This window comes from Sipha flava, unplaced genomic scaffold (genome assembly GCF_003268045.1).
Source record: "Sipha flava isolate LNK unplaced genomic scaffold, YSA_version1 307_pilon_pilon, whole genome shotgun sequence".
Classification (NCBI taxonomy): Eukaryota; Metazoa; Arthropoda; class Insecta; order Hemiptera; family Aphididae; genus Sipha; species Sipha flava.
In genome coordinates this window covers 651707-675186 of record NW_020272984.1, presented here as the reverse complement: position 1 = coordinate 675186, position 23480 = coordinate 651707, and the positions used below count along the sequence as shown (strand labels likewise).

The 23480-nt window shown below is 26.9% G+C and overlaps 3 protein-coding genes across 5 annotated transcripts; 2 read left to right on the top strand and 1 right to left on the bottom strand.

The window, feature by feature from the left end:
* Nucleotides 1–1188: 1188 nt before the first annotated feature.
* On the top strand, nucleotides 1189–4797 carry LOC112686367 (vesicle-associated membrane protein-associated protein A). Its single transcript, XM_025558599.1, has 6 exons — nucleotides 1189–1855; nucleotides 3225–3377; nucleotides 3591–3706; nucleotides 3883–3990; nucleotides 4065–4175; nucleotides 4250–4797. The coding sequence occupies exons 1-6, from the start codon at nucleotides 1795–1797 to the stop codon at nucleotides 4421–4423; spliced, it is 723 nt and encodes a 240-aa protein (XP_025414384.1). The 5' UTR covers nucleotides 1189–1794; the 3' UTR covers nucleotides 4424–4797.
* A 4857-nt stretch (nucleotides 4798–9654) lies between these two features.
* LOC112686403 (procollagen-lysine,2-oxoglutarate 5-dioxygenase 1) lies at nucleotides 9655–19741 on the bottom strand. 3 transcript variants are annotated; one of them, XM_025558650.1, is made up of 16 exons: nucleotides 19439–19740; nucleotides 16206–16294; nucleotides 16005–16138; nucleotides 15772–15938; nucleotides 15513–15689; nucleotides 13996–14195; nucleotides 13795–13926; nucleotides 13589–13707; nucleotides 13425–13526; nucleotides 13241–13366; nucleotides 11806–11944; nucleotides 11560–11742; nucleotides 11378–11482; nucleotides 10853–11002; nucleotides 10094–10222; nucleotides 9655–10017 (listed from the first exon to the last, which is right to left on the bottom strand). In XM_025558650.1, exons 1-16 carry the CDS (start codon nucleotides 19551–19553, stop codon nucleotides 9862–9864), a joined length of 2223 nt encoding a protein of 740 aa, XP_025414435.1. In that variant the 5' UTR covers nucleotides 19554–19740; the 3' UTR covers nucleotides 9655–9861. The 3 variants fall into 3 exon arrangements, with proteins under 3 accessions (XP_025414435.1, XP_025414436.1, XP_025414437.1); XM_025558651.1 differs by lacking the exon at nucleotides 10853–11002 and adding an exon at nucleotides 11161–11307 and having other exon boundaries at nucleotides 19439–19739; XM_025558652.1 differs by lacking the exons at nucleotides 9655–10017; nucleotides 10094–10222 and adding an exon at nucleotides 11114–11307 and having other exon boundaries at nucleotides 10859–11002; nucleotides 19439–19741.
* LOC112686404 (immunoglobulin domain-containing protein oig-4-like) lies at nucleotides 12017–13233 on the top strand. Its single transcript, XM_025558654.1, has 4 exons — nucleotides 12017–12262; nucleotides 12355–12549; nucleotides 12646–12795; nucleotides 13030–13233. Exons 1-4 carry the CDS (start codon nucleotides 12254–12256, stop codon nucleotides 13189–13191), a joined length of 516 nt encoding a protein of 171 aa, XP_025414439.1. The 5' UTR covers nucleotides 12017–12253; the 3' UTR covers nucleotides 13192–13233.
* Nucleotides 19742–23480: the final 3739 nt, after the last annotated feature.

The window sequence follows — 23480 nt, the reverse complement described above, 5'->3', positions numbered from 1 at the left end:
GGGTTATCCCCTTAAATGTTATGTTTGTTAAACTTGAATAAAAATTGAACCATATATCAACAGTAGTGTCAATTATAACATTTGATATTGCAGTTTACTTCAGACGAGAAACTGATTTCAACATAATTTTAACCAAAATATCACTTAATCTAATATTTTGTTGGTATTAAGGACTTTTTATAAACTTGTATTAGATTTGTATTAATGATAATATTTAAAAAAAAAAAATAAATTCTTAAATTTTCCTGATGATTCTTCATGAGGTAATGAGAATATAAGATATGTTACGAACTACCGTTGTTAAGAGATAACCTTTCTAAGTATCTGAATTTTCACACCACGGAATATATAATAAATAACATTTTTAACTCAACGAATAAAATTCAGTCTATACTATTACGAATTTTTTCAATAATTACTAAACATTAAAATAAAATGATTTAACACTCATAAAATAGTAATAAAGAATTATTATTATATATAAATAAAATATAAATTTTGTAAGTTCTTTTCTTGAGTATTATTGTATAAAATCATATTATAACAGTAAATATGCGCAATTATTAACAACAGGTTACGTTTTAAAAACCTGGATAATATTTTATTATTATAATTACAATATAGAGAATTAATCCAATAATTGTCCAATTTGATTGCGTTATGAATTTAAAATGTACTATCCGAAACTTTAGAATAACTTAAGGACCTAAAGTGACAAATTTGATGATTAAGTTTTTAAAAAAGTATCAAATCGTCTTTTTCTTTGGATTAATTAATCCTTTATAAAATATTAACTAATTTTATTACCTAAACGCTTACACATCTATTCGTATACATGTAACAATAATAGGTAATAATAATAATAACAATAATAACTGATAATATCATTATTAACGTGCCGGCTTGTTACTGTCGTCGAGCTCAAGGTTTATGAATAATGTCATTGATTATAGAACAAATATTCTTTAAACAAAATATAAAATAATTAATTTCATTAGTATTTATTTTTTTAAAATTATTCTATAATCAATGATTATATCTCTAAGCCTTGGGTCGAGCGCGCCAATTCCATTACTGGCGGCCGGTAGGCGGACCTAGAGCAGTGCGGTAGTTACCTTTTCGCGACCGCGGTTGTAGTAGATGTTTCGTTTCATAACCTCATAGTACAACTACTGCGGGTAGTACAGTCAACAACAGTTGCAGCTGAACAGCTGGTTTTCCACTCGGAACAGGCGATCGTTTTGTTGTGTTTTATTTTTCCTCTTTTAATTATCAATTTTTTTGTCGCCGCTACTACTCATGCGCACGGGTCGGCCGAAGCGCTTTAATTTCGTATAGTACTTTTTTTTTCTTTTCGTTCACCAGCCCGTTTCGTTTTTTTCACGGTCGTCGCCATTCTCTACGACCGCGTTCGACCGACTACAGCGGTCCCGTCTGGTATCCGTCCCGTCGTCTTACGTCACCCTTGTGTCTGCTGCGCCTGTTTGCGGTGCGAGTGTGTGCGTGTGCGTGTGTGCGTGTTTTCGTGTTGGTGTGCGTGTACGCTGTGTGTACAAGGCGCGCGAGTGTGTGTCCGTGCCTACCGATTACTTATCGCTACGTAGCAGTTGAGCAGCAGTAGTAGCAGTAGTAGTAGTAGGAGCAGTGGAAGCAGCGAAACTCGCACTATCATTGACAGCCGCTGTCAAACGATTGTTTAGGGTACTCGTCAAACGGTCACCGTTTGCGTTTTCGCGCGAGCTAATCCACCACTACTGGTCAGCTCTCCGTACTGCCGATTGCATTAACGAAGTTATGATGTTGAAAGGCGAACAGTTGTTGGTCATCGATCCGCCGCACGAGCTCAAATTCAAAGGTTAGCGTTAACTATCACTACTACCATCGCTATGCGAGTGTACTGTATTTTGTCTGGTTTCCGGGGGACCAAGGAAGGGCTGGCCTTTTTTTTTTTTTGATGAACTTCGACCACCTCCAATTACCCGCGTGCCCGGATTATTCGCTTTTGAAATATGTCGGCATTTGCCTCTATTACCATTATTGGTAGAATTGTCGTGTTTCACACAACCCATAGTGTAACTGTTACATTCTGAAAGATCCCTTAGACTTTTGGAGTATTACCCTTCCTATCGGAGCATATGTTATTTTTAATACCGATTTATATTTGTCAAATAGTTGTACAGGTAGTCAGTTATATTTCAGTTGATGAAATATCTTCAAAAATGTGTTTTGATGATTCTATTATGTTTCATTTTTTAACTGCCATAAGTAATGAAATTATTTGCTATTGTGAAATGTTCATATAGGTGTATAGGTAATGTCTTCACACACAGCATTCACATATTAAATATAATTTTATTCTTTACTATTTTGAAGTTCCAATTTTTGTATTAGTTATTGTTGTAAGGTCAATAAACAATTTAGCTTATCCTACTTTGTGTACATTTTTTTTTTAGTAATCAATTATTTCATTATTCATATATGTATGTTACTAAAATGCCTTAAATTACATAATAATTTAAATGGTGTTTTACTAAATATTTTATATATTTTCTAATATAATGTTAATTTTATTAATTAATAATTTTTATAAATATTTTAAATGTTGGTTTTCCTTAACTTAGACTGTAGATCATAATAAATTTGAGATACAAACTAATAATACTATATAAATATGTACATTTATTGAAGTTAAACTTTTAAGGTTTATTGAGTAGTATGTTTGGTATTTTTATTATTAAGTCTTAGGCTATATTTAAGAGTAAAATAAGGGCTTTAAAATTAAAAAAATACCATGCTCATTATTAAAGATTGTTTTTTTCTTTTTAATTTGATAATAGATAAATTGTTTTATATTTTTTTTTTCCGAAGTTGTGTTGAGAAATTTTAAAAGATTAACCAGATTAAATGTTAATAAAAATAGTTTTTAAATTACACTTTATTTTAAAATAATATGAAAATATACATGAAAGTATAATTTGAAATTTTTTAGTTACCTGTACGATTTATTAGAATATTAATGAACAATTAATTATACTTACAATAAAATATTCACCATAACAAGAATTTTTTATTGTTGAAACCATATTTTATTTTATAAAAAAATGCTATTCTTACATGTGTAATTGCATATTCTCTAGTTAGTATTTAAATATCATACTTGTCTACCAAGTATAACCTCGGTAAAAGCTACATAATTACCTATTACAATTTTCTGTATGTTCTAGGTCCATTTACTGAACCAGTTCATACTGTAATGACACTAAAAAATCCAATTGATAGAAAAGTAGCTTTTAAAATAAAAACTACTGCACCTAAACGTTATTGTGTCAGACCAAATAGTGGTGAACTTGTTCCCAAAGAGAAAGCTGAAATTTCAGGTAGATATCTTAAATAAGATTTTATTAATTTGCATCAAAATTTTAAGTTGACAAATATTTTATGAATTTTTTATATTTTGTTTGCTTAATTTGGATTAGAATATTACTAAACTTATTTTCCATTTTCTAATATTTTAATGAACCTTAAAATGATTGTTTCCTCGAAAATAATTGTACTAACTAGTGTTTTGTTGGTGTGCGTTATGAATTCAGTAATATTGCAACCATTCGACTATGATGCCAATGAAAGAAATAAACACAAATTTTTAGTACAGACAGTTGTCATTGATCCTGTTGCTGATTATGGAGAAGATGGCAAAACTTTTCAGGTTAATTAAATGTCATAATTATTTATTTTTAACTATTGTATGAATTTATATTATAAATTAGATGTTATTGGTTGTATTTAATTTTTATATTTGAAAATATTTTATGTTTCTTTTAAATTTTAGTTATATGTTTATAATTAAAAGTTAAATTTATAAATTATTTTATTTTATTTTAGTGGAGAGATATTGACGAAAGTAGAATAATGGATTCTAAATTGAAATGTTCATTTGAAATGCCTTCAGTCGAACAGTTATTAGAATCTAAAAATATTCATGAAGATAGTGTAAGTATTTGGTTCAGTATTATTTGGTTCTAAAATTAACTTTTCAAATATTACATATTTTTGTATTTGAACAGACTGCTGTATTTGAAGCAAATCCTGAAACGGAATTACAAAAAGCAGCCACCGAAGTAAAAGAATTACGAGAAGAAGAAATCGCTCTAAGACAAGAAAATATTAAATTGAAAGTGAGTTATTTTTAATTTTATTTAATTTTAAATGATAACGTTTTTTAATATTTAATTTAATTAAAAAATTATAGGAAGAACTATTACAGTTGCAAAATGAGTATAATAACCAGCAATATCAAAAACGTTCTGTTGGTGGTAGTCAGCATTTGGATATGCAAAACAGAAATGCCAATATAACCTTAATGGTTGGTCTGGCGATAGTTGTTGCCTTGTTGGGTATTATAGCTGGAAAATATATATTTTAGTTACATAATTTAATTTTACATTGGAAAAAAAAAAACATTTAAATTTTGATAATAAATACATAATATTAATTTATAAAGCAAAAAGCAAAATATTGTATTTTCAATTTTGAACGCAAATTATTTGTGCATAGTCCTATCTGTTTAGTTCTTTAAAAAAATAATATATATATATATATATATATATATTAAATTAAGTTGCCATCTATGATTAATATTATCCTATTCATATTTATGCGCATATTAATTTGGGAATACATAAATAAAAACCTTTCTTTATGCACAGATAAATTAGCTTAAAAGCCCGTTTATGGTTCAGGTGATTAGTTGAAGGTTATTTGATTATTATTTTTTCTTCTTAAAGTTATTATCTTTAATTATTTTTATGCATTTTTGAATCTGGTAAACATCTGTCAATAACTTATTATATTAGATCATAATTAAAATCTCTTTCTATCTTTTCTAATGACTAATATTATATACCAACCAAATGTATTATCTTTTTTTTCTAAAACTGTGTTTTATCTGTCAGTTTCAACTGAATGTATTTAATTTTTAATAATATATTATAATCCTATATGTATTAACATAAAATTCTTATTCATTGGTTTTTTCTTTTACTCTTATTATTTAAATTATTGCTATAAAAATATATACATATTAAGTACTATGTTAATGGACCAAGTGAAGGTGAAATAAAATATTTGACATCTTATTGAAGAAATGCATAGTAATGTTTAGTTGTATTAAATCATTTTGTTTTAAAGTATATATACATATTGTAGTAGTTGTATATAGTTTTTAAAACATGTTAATACCAACAACTGAAAAAAAAAATGTATTTAATAACAAAATATAATTTTTAAATAATTGAATCAATGTACATATAAAAAAAAAAAAAAAAAATCTTTATTACAATTTTTAGTGAAAGTATAATTAATATTATAAATATTATTATAAATTAAATATTTGTGTAACTAATGTGTCAAAATGGAAGTTATATCTCATTTATATCATCATATTCATATTTTTAAAATAATAAAAACTAGAGATTATTTCACCACCAAAAATGTTTGTTTTTCAAAAGCACTTGGTATTGTATTGATTTGTCATTTTAAAATAATCATTGTAATTTCTTGGATAATTTTCAAAATATTGTTGAAGAATATAATGTATTTTATTTTTATTATCTATTATACAACATTGAATTCTTATTTTATTTTCAACTAGTATGGTTTTGCTTATATTACTGGGGCATATTTTAAATCCCCCAAAAGTAAGTTCTAAAATATCATTTGTATTTTAGTAAATTTAATTATTTTAAATTATTATGAAAATCCATTTTACATTATTCAAGAATAAAAATAAAAATTATGGTCTTAGTGATAGTTAAATCAAGTGGTTTTAAACGATAATTTATAGTTCCTTATTTTTTTTTTTTATCCATATATTGGTGTACATCATTTTTTATTTACAAATAAAAATGTCATAATTTTGAGTTCTTTAAAGCTAAATAAATCTTTTCAAGGATTTATTTTTAATTTAAAATACCTTTGATAATATGTAGGCAAAATTCAATATTTTTAATAAAAAAAAAAAAAAATTGACTTATTACAATGAGTCAATTAAATTATAGTATTACAATTTACAATATGAAATAAAATAAAAAATTTTATATTTGAGTATTAAGTTAAATTTTTCTATTTAGACTGTTATTTTTCAGTTAGAAAAGGCCTTGTGCTGGTGCTATTTTTTTTTGTAAAAACTGATGATAAAGTTGTTGAGTCTTCTAAAATGAAAAATAAAAAATAAAATTTTCTTATGAAAAACTACAAGTTAAACTTTTATTTAAAGATTATATTTCCTAATATTGTATGTATATTGTGTTTAAAAATTATTTTCATGTTTATACCTTTATGTATGATGTAGTACTTAAAGTATATTTATATGCACAATAATTAGTTAAAGGCAGCTTCGTTATGTATTCTTTTTTAAAAATATAATTTTAATTATATAAACATACAATTGCATGAGATAATAATTATTATGAATACAAATGAATTATCATTATACTCATAGGAATAAGTTACCCATATTTTTGTCCTTAATGAATAAATTATTTTATTTGAAAAATTACTATTTTACTATTTTTTTTACATAATAATTAAAATATTAGGATGTATAATGTATTATACTGTTATCATAAAACAATGATACAAAATTATATAAATTATAAACATAGATATGAAGATAAAAAAACAATTAGCAACAAAACTTTTAAATAAGTATCTTAAAAAATAAAATTTAGAAGTTTTAGAGGTTGCAGAATAAATTATTTTTAACAAGGGTTAAAAGAGCGGAATATACATAACACAAAGATTCCACTCATTCATTACTATCGCACATTATATTCAGTGGTGTATAATTTTTTTCTGGAGAGGGGGGGTGTTTAAGAGTCAATTTATAATATTAGTATATTTTAATACGAGGCCCTATATAATAATATTTCATTTAAAATATTATTATGTCCCTTATTTAATGAAAATTATTTTGTTACTCAATTTTTAATATACACCTAATCATAGTAAAATGAAAATATCACTTTACTATTATATGTAAATATTAATAAATAATAATTAAAGATCATTAAAAAACAATCTGGTGGGGTGGACCCCCCCTTAACTACTCCACTTATTATATTACATTAAACCTTAAATAGGATTTGTGAAATTATAATATATTATTAACATTTCGCAATTATAATACCTATTAAAACTTTAGTAGTTAAATCAAAACTATTGATGAACTATGAAATCATGATTACAAAATTTGATTAATTTAATTTGTTAATATTTGAAATTTTTTAATCATTGATAGTGCCATAATTAATGTTAACCGTGTTCTAATTGCTTTGATGTAAGAATGCTTTGATTTTCAGCTACTTTATGTTTTTTTATAATTTCTTATTCTCTAATAGTAGTCAAGACTAATGCTAATTAAAATAGCTACTCGTTTATTTAAGAAAACCCTGGATTAACCTTAAACAAAAATAAAAATATACATACAATTACAGGTGGTTAATTCATGTAAGTGAAATTATTTAAAGTTTTATCATTATTTTTTTGCAATGTTTATTTATAAGAAAAATTGTATTGAATGTATTGAAATTCGTATACTTTGAATTTGGGCAAGTACAATTAAAATAATGCGATCAGTGACTTTTTTTTTAATTTTTAATTTGTAGTGAATTAGATTTGAAAATTAAACAGTGTCGTAGATTCTGGCCTTTTAAAAACAGGTTACCTAAATATTAAATTACGAAAAATAGTTTTCTGTGGTTTATTGTGATTGGCTTCCGGTTGGTAATGTATGAAATAAAATTAAAAAATGAAATTATAAACCAATGGTCGAGGCGCGAGTGAAGAACTTTCAGCTGTACACGTAGTATTTTGTTTATTTTTAAACCGACAACGTGTATAGACGTTTGGTGTGCCAGCCCTTATAAAATAATTATTTATAGTTCTTTCTCCGGCAGGTTTTCTACTGTATTACATCAAACTCGCAGCAGTCCCGCGAGTATTATTATAAAGTAAAAAAAAAAATTATATTAATATCGTAAACGTATATCCGCTGTGTTATATTTTTAAACGCGGGAATAATATTAATTTTATCGTTTCTGGTAATATCTAGGGAGGCTTACCCCATTATATTTTTAAAGGGGGCAGTTGTTTACTTCCGTTACGAGTTTCAATACCGTAACAACCAAGTATTGCATCCCGGACGAAACTAAAAATCTCCTTGTGTATTTTTAATTAAAAATAATCGTAATTTTTAGAGATATTAATTTAAAAAATTGCTTAAATTAATACATATAAAAGATGTTGAAGTTTTTGTTTACAAAATGTAGAACATTGACCGTTACAATTTTTAACATGAAATGTAAATTTTTTATCTTTGCGCCCGGGGCGTAGGCTCCTCTCGCCACATTTGCTACAGCCCTGAATGGGCTTCACGATTGTTTTTAAATTTAACGGTCGGCGGACTATTAGCCGACTGCTTCAGATGTCGATTCATTAGACGGCCTATGGATTTGATTTGACAGGGGAAGTATGTAAGGCGATGTTACGTGTCGAAACGTACCGACTTGAAACAATTGTCGAAAGCAATCGGCCGACGTTGGCTGGTCCGCGTAGTCGCCGTCAATCAGACTGCTTAGTTGATCCGGTGTGCGCGCTAGCGGCTCAATCCGACCAAACTATCGGCAGTGGCGGTGCCAGGATATTATTTTAAGGAGGGCAAACAATTAGGTATAAAGTAGGGCCAAAGAAAATTAAATTTCAGCAGAAAAAAAATACATAATAATAATTAATATGAGCTAATTTTACTTATTCTAAAATTTTTCATGATACAACCCTATGACAAGACTTCTTAAAAATAATTCTGCTTATGATAAATTATTATATTATGTACATTGGATATATGGCTCTATCTAGTTCGTCCCTAACGTCACCACTGACTATCGGGCGATAAAAAGTCTGTAGTTTGTGGGTTTCCCCCTAGTGTTTGTACAACACGTGCATATGTGTGGGTACATTGTGTGATTACTGCACACGGTAGACACCTGTTAATTGAACTATTTTTTCCACTTTGGTGGACACACATTTGACAGGCAGTGCCCGTGGAAGGGTAGGTTTTAAGGGCTCCACACCTTCCATGAGGTTTAATAATTTGTAAGTCTATATTTTTGTTTTTAAAATCAAATAACAAGTGCCCTCTGTCGTGTGAAAACGTGTATGGTATTTTAATATTTAACTTCAATACTATGTTTTATAGGTATTATAGTATAAATAGTGTAATAATAAATTAATAAACAATAACATATTGTTGATGCTTTGATATGTTTATATTTTATATAACTTCAAACTCTTTTTGGGGTTTTGAGTTACACATTTGTAATAGACATAATTTCATTTCTATATTCACTTCAGATCAACACATTTTAAAATTTTATATAAATATAAAATTAAAATCTTTGATAAAGATCATAACAACAACTCCATTATACAAGTGTTTGAAATATTTAAAGTTATATACATTTTTAGATAACCAAATGGCTAACAGTTAAAAAGTAATAGACTTGTTAGAATTTTCACATAAATATAGTAAGTTATTAATTGTCAAACTCAATATATTTTTATTCATAGGAATTTACCTAGTAAATATATTAAACTGCATTTATGTATTTAATAATGGTCAGAAATATATTGTAAAAAAATATTGAAAACATAGACATTTTGTACAAACTAATGACTAAATAAATATTTAATATATCAGGTAAAAAAAAAAAAAAAAAAACATGCTAAACTATAAAATTAAAATGTCCAATAAAGAAAATATTGTTTTAATTATTTAAGTAGGTATGTGAGAAAATGATTAGGTCTTTACGGGTCAACAAATGATATCATAATGTATCTTGTGCCATTGGTAACTTCAAGTCCCTCATGGTAATGTGTCAGTCTGCCTGGGTGCATTAGCATCCAACCCACTTTCATTTCTGTAACTTTACATTTATATCTCAAAAAGTGGCATCCACCTCCCTGTGAGAAAAAATACAATTGATTAGTTATTAATGTAAATGTTTTAGATAATATGTTCGTGGTATTAAAACATTACCTGGTAATCTTTTCCAGGAGAGTTTAAGGCTATGTTGATAGTGTAAGTAGAAGAATCATGGTGAGGCCTCAACGAAGCCTGACCGAATGGGTTGTATTTTACAACAAAGTTCATCAAAGAACGAGGAGGCTATAAAATGAATATAAAAGAATATGGAAAATTAATGAATATTTCTTTTGATTATAAATATATTACATTAATATGTTAATGTTAATGTTTTATTTTTATTTTTTATAGTGATTTAAATTAAATATTAGCACTTAACATACTATAAATAATTATTACATAGCAAAAAAACAAAGATTAAATAATAATTTTTAATTAAATAATAATAAGGGTTATATAGCATAATATAATGTATACAAAAAATAACACATAAATCAAAATTTCATAAAGCTCAAAAAATCATTCATACTTCATTTATTCTACTGTAATAATTTATTATTTGAATTTATATTTTTAATTGTATTCTTATTAATAGATATTACAGATTTTGAAAGAAACAAATGAAACCATGGGATGGCTACACATTTTATTTAAAACTAAGCTGATACCAAACGAGATAAAAGGATAAAACTTATTTTATTGTGCATATTCTTATTTATCTGAGTGTATTTTATCATTTTTTCAGATTTTGTAATAAGTTGATATGCTTGAAAATTATTATTGTATTAGTTGAAGCAAGCTCAAGTTCAATAAAACATTCAAATTAATAAAATGATATTAATATAAAATAGTTAAAAGTAAAAAGCAGCTTACGCCATCTGAGTAATAGCCAAGATACACATGCTCCTGTAATCGCGAAACAAATAATTCTAAAAACTTTAGCCACACTTTGTGTAAGCCCACTTGTTTCATATGAATATCTCTGGTTGGCACGGCTTCATATCCAGTATCCAATCTGGGGTCCTACGGTTTTAGGTTATCATGCGCTACTGTTAATATATTATTCTTACATGTCACAAAAATATATACACATGATATAAGTTAATTATTTAAAGGCAAGCAGAGAACACACACATGCTGTAATATTGTTTTGATATTGTTTGATTTTCATTCCCACATACGTCATGATTATAACCGATAAAGATATTCTTTTGTAAAGGCTGAACATAAGAGTGAAGAAACTCAAGCCAATGCTTCTCAAGTCCAACTTGATTCATGTGTATGTCTCTGGTAGGAACAGCTTCATAACCAGTTCGAAGGCGCGTGTCCTTCAATTTATTTCATTTGCCTGTCAGATTTCATTATTTCAATAATATTGTTTGCTGATAAGTTACTTACATTATTTGTTCCATCGGACCATTGTCCGAAATTTTCCATAATTTCAATGAATTCTTGACAAAACCGTTCAGTTACAATTGGGAACCAAAATACATCAGGACAAGGCTATTGAAATAAAATAATAACAAACTTTAGAGAATAACTCATGAAAACATTTAGTTTTAACCCAATTAAATAGTAACCTCAGCTGGTTTTTTTTCAGGATTGAAATTCTCAATGTAATCTGGATGGATGTAACGTAGTTCCCAATCATATCTGTTTTCAAGTAATTGATATACTTCAGGATTCTTAAGAGTAGTATCAAAAGTTTCCGAATCAATCAAATGACCAAAATTATATTGATTGTCAATATACATAAACACTTGCTAAAATAATTAGATACATATTAATTGAAATGGTATACATTTTATATAAATATGCCAAAATACCTTTTCTCTTAATGATTTGCTAAATGCCATATCATAATCCAGATTATCTTCTTTATACGATGGTCTAGTATTTTTATTCTCTAAAATTGAACCTTTCATTAGGTAACAACTACCTATATAAGGTACATTCCAGATACCTCTATAATATTAACAAATATAAATTAATAAAATTCTTTGTTCTGATTTTATTTTTTTCAACAAAATTGGTATTATAAAATGCAACAGGGGAATTTAATAGAATTAGCAATTTAAATTTTAAGAGGAAGTTCCCTTTAATTGATTGTAAACCAGGATAGGGTCAGAATTGCATCCAGTAAGGCAATATGATGTGCACGTAGTTAGTTTTCTATTGTATTTAGCATAGTAAAGTTGTGCAAAAAATACACTCCATACAAAAGAGACATCCAGTCTCATTGAATTTGGATACATATCAAAATCAAAAGAAAAAATGACTAAAGTAATAATATTTTTTATTATTTTTTACTTTTATTGACTCAATATTTATCTTATAATAATTATATTATGAATGAGACTATTTGATGATTTTAGGTTGAATGTACGATGGGGCTAAAGAATATAGTAATAGGGGTGTTTGTAATAACATTGCTTTTTACAATTATTAGTGATGTCCATGGTAAACGTGGTAGAGGGAGAAGTAGATCAAAAAGCAGAGTGCAAATCGGATTGCCAATAACAGGCAAATACAGAGATCCAGAATCTGATCAATACTACAACCATAATGATGTAACTCTTCAATGTTAATAAATAAAAAATTAAATAAAATGAATGGTTTTTTTTTATTAGGAATAACTCAAGTATAAACAATTTGTATTATTTTAGGGAGCTAAAATACTGATGGCATCACATTTTGATTATGAATATGTACTTGGACATAAAATAGTGTTTGTTTGCGTAGCCAGAGGAAACCCAAGACCTCAGATCACTTGGTTTAAAGATGGAACTGAATTGTATTACCATTATAATCACCATGTAAGTTAAAAAATTTAAAACTATATTTCTAAATATATATATTAATGGTATATATTGTAACTAATTTTTGAGATATTATAAAATATAATGCATGAAGTGCATACTAAAAGTATTAGGAATAATTGAATACTTCAGACTTTAAGAATAGCTTAAGTTTTGTAACAAATAGAAATGCAAATGTTAAGGAGTACTCATCATCTATCATAGAACTATAACTTGTTCGTTTTATTTAAGGTTCATGAATGGAATATTGGTCATGATAGCATTAAATCTAAGCTGGAAATTGATCCAGGAACACAAATGGATGCAGGTGTTTATGAGTGTTCAGCTGACAACAAATACAGTATAGATAGAAGAAGTTTCAAGACAGACTTCAGCATAGCATTTGAATCATAAATAAAAAAAAATTTAAAAATAAAAATACAACTTATTGATTAATACTTACGTTTTATTATAATTAACGATATCCATGTAGTCAAATGATCGAGCGTAGAATCCGTCTTTAGATAAGGCACCCCAAAAATTAGACCATGCTTTAAATGGTCGTGTAAGCATTGGGGCAATAATTTTCCTAAATAAAATATTATTCATCATTCAATTTATAACACATTAGTCATTAAAATACTTACTTATTGTTTTCAATTAGTATTTTCAAAGTTTGTGGATTATCTAAATGTACTTCATTCTCTATATAAAATAAATAGTCACAAGATTTGCTAGTACACAAGGAGCTGTAAAATCAAATAATTAATAATATTGTAAAATATATATCAATATTAAATAAAACACTTGCAATACAAAATGCCGGGCATGTATGTTTTCCTTAGGAGTTTTATGAAATACAAATGATGCATTGTATTGATTACCTACTTCAGTTATAAATTTATCCACTTTTTCTTTATGATATTCCACCTAAGAATTAAAAATCAACAGATAAAATTTTTGAGTAATAAAAATTAAAATATTATTTATTATAACTTAATAATATGAAATATTTACCAGTGTAGTAAAAGACAATAATAATCTACTCTTTGGATAGTCAATATTTTTAATTTTTTCTAAAAACTCATCAAAGAATGGAGTTGCTCTATCAATAAATATTGATAATAGTACAATTGGATAATTTTCATTCTAAAACATAAACATTGACAAATTAAAAATTTTACTTAATTCGTATAAACAATTAATAGATAAAAGAACCTTGAGCATTGAAAGATCAATAGTGTTGTCTTTGCATTTACTACATCCACTTTCAGGAGACCACTGGTTTGGTATATAATTTGTATAACTATTTAATGATAGTTTAGATATTCCATTTCCATGAAGTATAGCTGGATGAGAATTAAAATGGGTATTTTCTAATACATATGATTTATTTATTAGTCTCATTTTTACATCGTCTGGAAACACAAATAAAAATGTTTGGAGTTTAAGAATACTTTTTTTAATCAAAACACGTATTATACTTATTATATTTTAAAATTCAATAACCTTTTTTTCAACTTTAAAGAATAACAAAATAAAAATTAAAAAACACAAACATAATATAGTTTAAAAGTGTTGTGTCTACTGGTGGTTTTACTTACCAGACATGATTACCATCCTAAGTAAAGAAACTGTGACCATCAAATAACTATAAATACTCTACACCTCTAAAAACTTTTATAAGTCGACAAGAGTTTGGGGTATAAAAGCTTCAATTTTCGATAACCTGTATAAAAACTTTTCTATACTTATAGAACCAAATTCAGTGTTTAGAAAGAATGTCGTTCTTGAACGCACATTCATATTTTGTGAATAACACAAAAATGTCATCCTTTTTTTTCTAAATAGAATGTGAATAATGTTTATATTTTTAATGAGTTAGAACAATTTTTAGGGCGTTAAAATTTATTTACCATTTTAAAAATACAGTAGAACTCCAACTATTTGAATGTCAATCAACTGGATGTCCAATTAACCGAACAGAAAAAAAATGTTTGGTCTTTTAATAACTCATAATTCGGATTGCTGCTTCATGCTAGTCGAAGCATGGAAATGTGTACAAGGTGAAAATGGATTATTATATATTTATATATATTATATATTATTATTCTGAAACTTTTGATGCAATTAGATTTGGCTTTTAAAGGTTTGAGAGGCAAGAAAAATTTAACATTATTTAATAGTTGTAGTTGAGGAGATTGGGAGACATAACTGTTCTAAGGAGAAAGCCAACTATGAAGCAAACAAAAATATCATAATTTTTCAAAATAAAATAAAGAATGTGCCAAATCATCTTTTTTTTTTTTTTTTTTTTTAAATATATTATTGTATTTATAGCTTATTCTTTTTCAATTAAATATTATAATAAAATATTTATTTATTGTTACAAATTTCAAATAATATTACACATAAATAATAAATACATCCATACAATATATTCATACAATCGTATAACTTTTAATGTCATATATCAATCAAATAGATATTTCTTTGTCTGGATTATATTTGAGATTAATTAGTCCGGATAATCAGAGTTCTACTGTAATAGAACATGAACGTTTTCACTTTAAACAAAATAAACATGAAAATGAAAGAGTTCCTTTTTTATGTATTAAACATGAATGTGAACTTAAAAACTGTAATATAATTTATAATCAACTATTATTGAACATGAAAAGTATATATGAAACCAATTATTCATAATCTTAAATTAAAACTTAATTATAACTGACCTTCAGACAAATATAGATTTTGAAACAAGCTTGCATAATTATCCAACTTGATATTAAGCTTTTTTCGGACATCAGTATTTAGGAACAAATTTGTCAAATGCAATTGATCATCATCAAGATCTTTTATTGGCTTTTCTGAAAGCAACTTATACAATTGGCTAGCATATCCAATGACACCTGTTAAAATCATTTTTACAGTTAATTATACATTATAATAAATGTCTGTTGTATTAATTGTTTAGCAACCTAATAAACTAACCTCCTGAATTTAAAAATCTATAGCCATCTAATTCAACAGTAGGATAATGATCAGCTAATTTTTTGTCAGGCCAACAGCTTCTTTCAGTTGAAATCACTATTTGAGCATCAAATGCAGTGAATTTTTTTAAAATTGTACTGCTATTAGCTAATAATACTACATCATATCTGAAAATGTAATCCAATAATTAATAAATTAGAAAATAAATTATATTACCATTAATGTTTTATTACGCATCAGTGAGTAATACTGCTAAATTATCATTATTTTTGTAAGGTTCTAGTGCATTAAGGTACAAATTCAATTTGTAACCACCACCAACGCTTTTCATATTTCCTCCTTTCCATGGTTTGTCTAAGCCAAGTACCTAAAAAAAAAACATATAAATTAAATACCTACTGAGAATAATTTCAAAATAGCTTATGAATATTTACTTTAGTTTTAAGGCCATTTAAGTTAGCAGACTCGATGAATCTTTTATAACCATCAGTTTTTTCAGAAGCAACTGTGAGCACGAGCAAGTCTAAAAATTAAAAAAACAATTCATTTTCAACTTCAGCATTTTATAGGGGTTAAGTTATAAGAATTTCATATAATTAATAATTACTAGTTATGACAAGATTCATACAATAAATTAGTACTTACAAAATTCAAATACAAATCAATATTATAATTAAGTTATTAATAAGTTAACACAATACACATATATATTAACCTAACCTTTGTCAAATTCAGTATTATTAAATTAAAACCATGAATGTACCTAATTAAAATTAAATAATTAGATTATTATATACTAGTCTCAGCTCCGGAATAGTTTAACATAAACCATTTAAAATATTCAAATATTTAATTCTATTTTTTAAGAATTTGGTATAATTTTCAAGATAGGCCCAGAAACATATTGAAGTATGCTAAGTATCCTTAGTTACACTGATAGATCTTAATTAATACTATACCAGTATTAAAGAATTAATTGTACATTTTGACAGCATTATTACTTGCTTTTTAATTTATTGTTTTATTGTTTATGAAAAAAAAAAAGTTATTTTGATGTCATATAAAATAGATATTATACATTAAAATTCATATTATATTATAATTAAGCATAAAAGAAAATAATTAGATACAAAAGAATATTTTTGATGGATACTGCAGAGAAAAAATAAATGTTCCTACATATTATAAATAATATAAGGTACTTATATGAAAGCAATATTTAAGATCCAGCATTTTTGAAGAGCTATTTACTTGAATTTCAACTTTTTTTAGATTCATAAGTAATAATTTTGCAAATAATATTAGTATACCACAGTAAGTATGTACTAATTGAATCATCAGATATTATTTATTTAATTACATAACAGGTACAATCCATAGTACAAAATATGTGTCCAATCTATTTTGTACTATGCATTGTGTAAGCCAGTGGTTTTCAATTTGGAAACTGTAACGCAATATTTAAAAAAAGAAAAGGTTTTCATATATTATTTTTGGATAAAATATTTGCCGTAAGGAGTACAGTGAACTAAGTTTAAAAAAATTTGAATACCATTAGCATAAACAGTATACACAGAAGCTAAGAATTATGTAATTGATAGACAATAGTTATTAAATATTTCATTAATATTAATAATTTTATTAATATTTTATAACCATATAGTATAGTTTATATAAAATTAAATATTATGATTAGATAAGAAATTTATAAGTAAAATTATCAAAAAAATTATACTAATACAAGTAATGAAAGATAGAAAATAACACTTCCGAAAGACTCTAGAAAAAGTAATGATAAAATGTTAACAGGAAACATAGAAAAATTATTAAAAATAGAGATAACCAAAAATAATTAATAAATATATTTTAATTAAATGGCCTTATAACAATAATATTAAATGTTTGGTGCATTGTATTATGTAAATTAGATAACTTTTTTCACTTCTAAGAAATATAAATAAATAGATTAAATTATCGATTAAGATAAGTTTAATCTCAGGTTAAATATATTTGATATATGCATAAAATGTTAATTAACACATGTACCATGTTGATATTTTCAATAATTTTATACAAGGTTAGATACAAAGCCTAAATTATAAAATAAAGAATGTTTTTAAGATTTTTAGCAAATTAATAGGTCAATCTAATTTTTTACTTTGAAGGTTTTAGTAAATTTTCCAACCACTCTCTTATTAATTATTCATATTAATCATAATGATGACATTTTATAATTCAAGAATTTTTTAAAGAAGAATGTTTTCAATTAAAAAAATTAATTTTTAATGAATACTTATGGAGAATAGAAATATCACCATTAAAAAGAGTAAAATACATTTATTATTCTAATAGGAAATAACATTTTAGAATTAAGTTTTATTATACTTTAATATAGGTTGTATACATGAGTAATTTAAATGCAAATTATAGTGAACTATGTTTTTTTAAAATTTTATTAGAACCCAAGTCAAAAATTGAACAGAATGTTTTGACAAGATAGACAATCAACAATAATAGAATATTATTAAAAGCAAATTATTGTTTGACTGGTAATGTAAACCAGAATTATTATGTTCATAAGATAAAGCAATATTTGGTAGGCAGATGGGCACAGCCATACAAGTAGCAGTCATTATTCATTAACTATATTCTCTGTTTAATTAATGCAATAAAATTGTAAACATACTTATTATCATTACAATGTTACTACTTATGATCAATATGTGTTTTATTGAAAAATCATACAAGTGTAGCCATAGAAGATTTGTATTAAGTATTTAAACATGATTTTAAGCCGAAATAAAGTAAAAAATAGGTTATTAGTTTAGTATAATTATATGAAGTAGTGAATTTTTATACTACTGTAGTATATGGATCAATGCAGAAAATTCTGCAAAGCAATAGAATTCTTTCATGATAAATTTACTTATTTATAAATTCTATTTATTTTATAGTTTATTCATTCAAACCATTGTAAGCATGTGCATTTATACTGTACATGTCTCAATCAACTCATAGACTTATTAACTAAGTTTATAGTTTATATAGGTTTATAATCAATTTATATGTCTATGGAACAACCAATAATAGCAATGCAGCTCTTTGCCTCAATGGCATAAGTATAATGGATTTATAATTTAACAACTGATTGCCTATATATTATATATATGATTAACATTTACTATACATTGTCGTAAATATTTAATCAAAAATTTACATAATTCTTGCACATTGTTTTATATACTTCTTTGTTCTTATTGTTTCACAGTAAATATATTATCTCTATTTTGGTTAATATCTTGAGGGAGCGAAATGTGTGTTATACACCGATTTTTAATAAAAAATTCTTTTAAATCTAAATCCTGGCAATTGATGCGTAAGCATATTGCTATTTAATCTCAAGTCCAAGGATGAAATGAGTACATAGTACGCGTGTTCTATAAACGTTCTCAGTGACATAATAATGTAGTATTTTTTCACGCCGAACACGTGCGTTAAGATCATAGACAAGTTAGTGGTAAATATCTACATCGACTCTAGCGTCACTAACCGCGACCAACGGAGAGTTTATTTTTCTATTAGTTTTATCTATAACCAGAGCGACAGTCCACTGAAGTATAACGGTGCAGATAATAATTCGATAATTAATAATTGAAACAGCACTTACTGAGATCGTTTTTGACGCTCACGTCCTTCTCGGCGCACGACGATGCTACCAAAAGCGCGCAGAAGACACCGACGGCGCATCGGAAAACGGTCAAGGTTCTCGTCACCATTTTCATGCAAAATTTACAAAACACGACTGTATTCAATCAACAGTCGGAATGCATGTTTGTTAAACGATTTGCATCGGACTCGGAACACTTGAATTGACGTTAATTGAATGAACGACACGGGCGAATAACGGAAAGCATTGAACGGACAACTAACGAGTGTCGAGAAGTCACGAGACGACTGAACATCATTCATTAGTAAGTGATCTTCTGACGGTGGAGCATGCGCGACGTGTGTAAACAACAGAGTCCCTGCGCCATCTACCGGCGTGTGCGACAAATCTTAGGTTAAACGAGGACTTCTCTACAACGGACACGATATTTCCGAATTCCAACCGATCATTGGTTCATAGTCGTCCAAAATCGGTAAAATCACGTAAGCTCGTGTAGTTTTACGAGTTCCTTAAAGCAGTGGCGTATACCTCCCCCCTCTCACGATAATTTTCAGGACTTAAATTTTTAAATTTCGATCAATATGAAGTTTGTTAATTTTGCAAATTCGAATAAAGAAAACATTTTCAAATTTATAAACTGTATTCATTTTACAAAACTCGAATACGATAATATTGGTGTTTTTGACTGTGCAAGTCACATGCACTTCACAGGCTAATGTCTATTGCTGTAGCCTGTAGTTCACTGAAAATTATTGTCTACTAATTATGGAAATAGTTGGATGAAGATTGTATTTTGTTTCAGAAAAGACTTAATGATCAAGCCATGTTATCGATTCATCCAGATTTAAATATTACTATCGATGAAGTTATTGAGACATTGGCAAATAAAGGAAGGAAGCTAGAGTTTATCATATAGTTCATAATTAATGAAATTCCGTTTTTAAATAAGATAATAAAACAGATACAAATTTAATTTTGACCATTTAATACTGATTTATAAAAAAAAAATTATGATGACATCCCCCCAAAAAAAAAATTGTTTGTAAATACGCCACGGCCTTGAACAGTGTATCATGAATTAGTGAACATCCTGCGAAGCGAGGTATTAGGGTCAATAGAAATCACTAACCCAACCGAAACTGTAGGTGTCGAGGTATAGTGACGTATATATAGATATAGTGTGACACATATTAGACTAGTGGTCTTCAACCTTTTTCGACCTGCGACCCACTTTTCTTACCAAACATTTTTCGCGACCCATGTAAATTTCGTTCGCCGTTAAAACCAAATAAAAAAGTTAAAATTGTTTAATGCATGCCATTCAGAAGTGCTTTTATAACTGAATAAATCAAAATTTATATTTTTTAGGTATGTAGGAAATATTTAATTTTTAATATAAGTAATTATACAAAAAAAAAAAAAAATGCATGTAATGATACCGAAAAATGTATATTTTTTGACACGCAGAAGAAATGAGAGCGATATTTGTCCCGGATTGTTTTCACACGAAATACCTCCATGTCAGCTCAATTTAACACAATGCAGTTTATAGATATATGAAATGTAAATGAGATTTATAAATTAAGTCGAGCTATCACTTCATTTGATTGTTCATTTTTTTTTTCTTTTATTTGAAAATTGAGGCTTCAACAGCAAATATTATTAGCTATTAGATGTTACATATTTGATGTGTTAGGTGTTAGATTTAAAATCAGTGGTCGACTAGGCAAAATTAAAGAAGGGGACTCTATTTGCTTTAAAAAAAAGAACGTCCCCAAAACAGGCTGAGCATTATGATTATAGCGTAATAATAGTAGGGGGACGCTAAAATTTCTGAAAATTAGTTGGGGTACTTCGTCCCCCTGCGTCCCCCCACAAGTCGAGCACTGTTTAAAATTACAATATTACATAATATGTATTATATAATTATATCATATTATGAAATATTATATAGGTGAAGTTAGATGTAAATTAAGATTTACTAATAAAATATTTGTGATATTTAATAATGTGACTATTTTCAGAGTTTGTTTTTCGCTAAGTACTTTTACTATGTTGGATGGCATGTTCAGGTCGGTGCGTATTGAGGTAAATTGTGTACACTCCTCCACTATGTGTTCGACAGTTAATGATTAGTGGTATGTGTTACATGTTGGTTTGAGGATTTTTTCTAATTAAGTATGAGTGTTTGAGAAAAAAGTATTCATTCTAATCTTCTACAAATTTAAAATACTATAAAGTAGTACGATTTTGGGTTAATTCGAAAAAATTTTTATGCAATATCATATGACATACATTATATAATATATATATAAATATGAATTTTTTAAATTTTAAACAGAAAACTTATCGCGATCCATCGGTCGAAGACCATTGTCAGAGGCGGATTTCCCATTAGGCACTGTAGGCATCTGCCTAGGGCGGCAAAGTTTAGGGGCGGCTAATTCTGTAATGTTTTATTAGAAAACATTTAACGTATGCCAAAAAAATTGGAAAATTATTTACTTTATATTTACGAAAAATAATTGTATAATAATGGGTGCATTTTGTTAATATGTTATCGTCAGAATTTCGGGGAAAAATAAATATCCCCACTGCCACACTATACTACTAATTCGAATGTATGTTAATAATCCTATGCTGTTATTATGAAAATCTGTTTTTATTAAAATTTGGGGAACATCCAATGGCATTTTTTCAAAGTAGACTAATTAATTAAAGCGAAAAAAATAGTCTAAAAATTCAAACGAATGTTCATACGTTTGTATATTTAATATTTAGATTAGGTGTTTCGGAAGGGGTACTATAACTTCTTCGCCTATATAGGGGCGGCAAATTGTTGGTGCCTATAGTCGTAAAAAAGATAAATCCACCTCTTACCATTGTTGTGACAATATTACATGACAAACATTTTGAATGACAAAAATAGAGTATTCAGTGAAGAGAATGTATTTTTCATAAAACATAGGTAGAGTAGAAGATATATTTTAATCGTTTTTGAAACTTTAAAAGTTTTGTAAACAAAAATATAAAACAATAATTGTAAAAGTCAACTGTAACCGGTAAGACAGAAACGTTCCTAATAATGTGAGGGCCACAATAGTACAGGGAATATAGAATTACAGTTCACGGATGTAGATGATACACATAAGACCTATGACCTAATCGGACTCCGGATGGTGCGTTATTTTTATTTTATCCGACCAAAAATAACCATACGCGCTACCAACAAAACATGTGTCCCATTTATAGTTTGATTTGTTAATTATAATTATCATTGCAATTTTTAAAGAATAAAAAACAAAATACTATGTTGCAGAAGTGTTAACTGTTTATCTAAAACCAAATAATTGTACACAAAAATATGCATAATTAGCAATATTTTGTCCGAGTTTTCATTAAATTTCGTCAAACTTTAACAAAATAAATTCAAACACGCTTACCGTTAACAAATCGGAAAAACGAGAATTCGGACTAATACAAACGGCCTAAAAACCTATTATAATTCATAAATAATTTATAATTAATAACACAATGCAATATTTACAAATTAATGATTTTAGAACTAAATTTTAAAATGTAGTGTATTGTAATATCTTTCATTGCGTAGATTACTTTAAATGTTTTAGATAAAGACATCGTATTTCTAAAAAAATGTTCTCGATGTTGGTAATAGGCACATCCTTTGAAAATCAATATACCGGCTATTTTAACATAAAATTCAGTATTTTCAGATAGATTTTTTTAAAAAAGATTAATTTAAAAAATGTTAGACAAAATGAATTGTTCTACAAAACCATGACCGTTAAAAAAAATTTTTTTGAATAACTTTAAGGTATTATTTTTGGTTATAATTGTATTTGGTTATAAATTCGTTGCACCGAATAATACGAATTGGCCGTGAAATTAACGCAAAATAAATCTGCTTAAACATAAAACTTTTAATGCACATCTAGAGAATAAGATAAATTACTGTTTTTAATATCAGGTTCATATATTTGGTCATTTTTGAGATGTATTGTAGTGCTCAGTGAGCGAGTAA

Excerpts from the sequence above, each read along its gene's own strand:
- LOC112686367 (XM_025558599.1), top strand. The coding sequence starts at position 1,795 with ATGATGTTGAAAGGCGAACAGTTGTTGGTCATCGATCCGCCGCACGAG. Across the intron at positions 3,378-3,590 it reads AGAGAAAGCTGAAATTTCAG|TAATATTGCAACCATTCGAC; the intron begins GTAGATATCTTA and ends TTATGAATTCAG. Across the intron at positions 3,707-3,882 it reads AAGATGGCAAAACTTTTCAG|TGGAGAGATATTGACGAAAG; the intron begins GTTAATTAAATG and ends ATTTTATTTTAG.
- LOC112686404 (XM_025558654.1), top strand. Across the intron at positions 12,550-12,645 it reads AATACTACAACCATAATGAT|GGAGCTAAAATACTGATGGC; the intron begins GTAACTCTTCAA and ends GTATTATTTTAG. Across the intron at positions 12,796-13,029 it reads ATTACCATTATAATCACCAT|GTTCATGAATGGAATATTGG; the intron begins GTAAGTTAAAAA and ends GTTTTATTTAAG.
- LOC112686403 (XM_025558650.1), bottom strand. The coding sequence starts at position 19,553 with ATGAAAATGGTGACGAGAACCTTGACCGTTTTCCGATGCGCCGTCGGT. Across the intron at positions 13,708-13,794 it reads TATTGTCTTTTACTACACTG|GTGGAATATCATAAAGAAAA; the intron begins GTAAATATTTCA and ends TTTAATTCTTAG. Across the intron at positions 11,483-11,559 it reads CTGAAAAAAAACCAGCTGAG|CCTTGTCCTGATGTATTTTG; the intron begins GTTACTATTTAA and ends TTATTTCAATAG.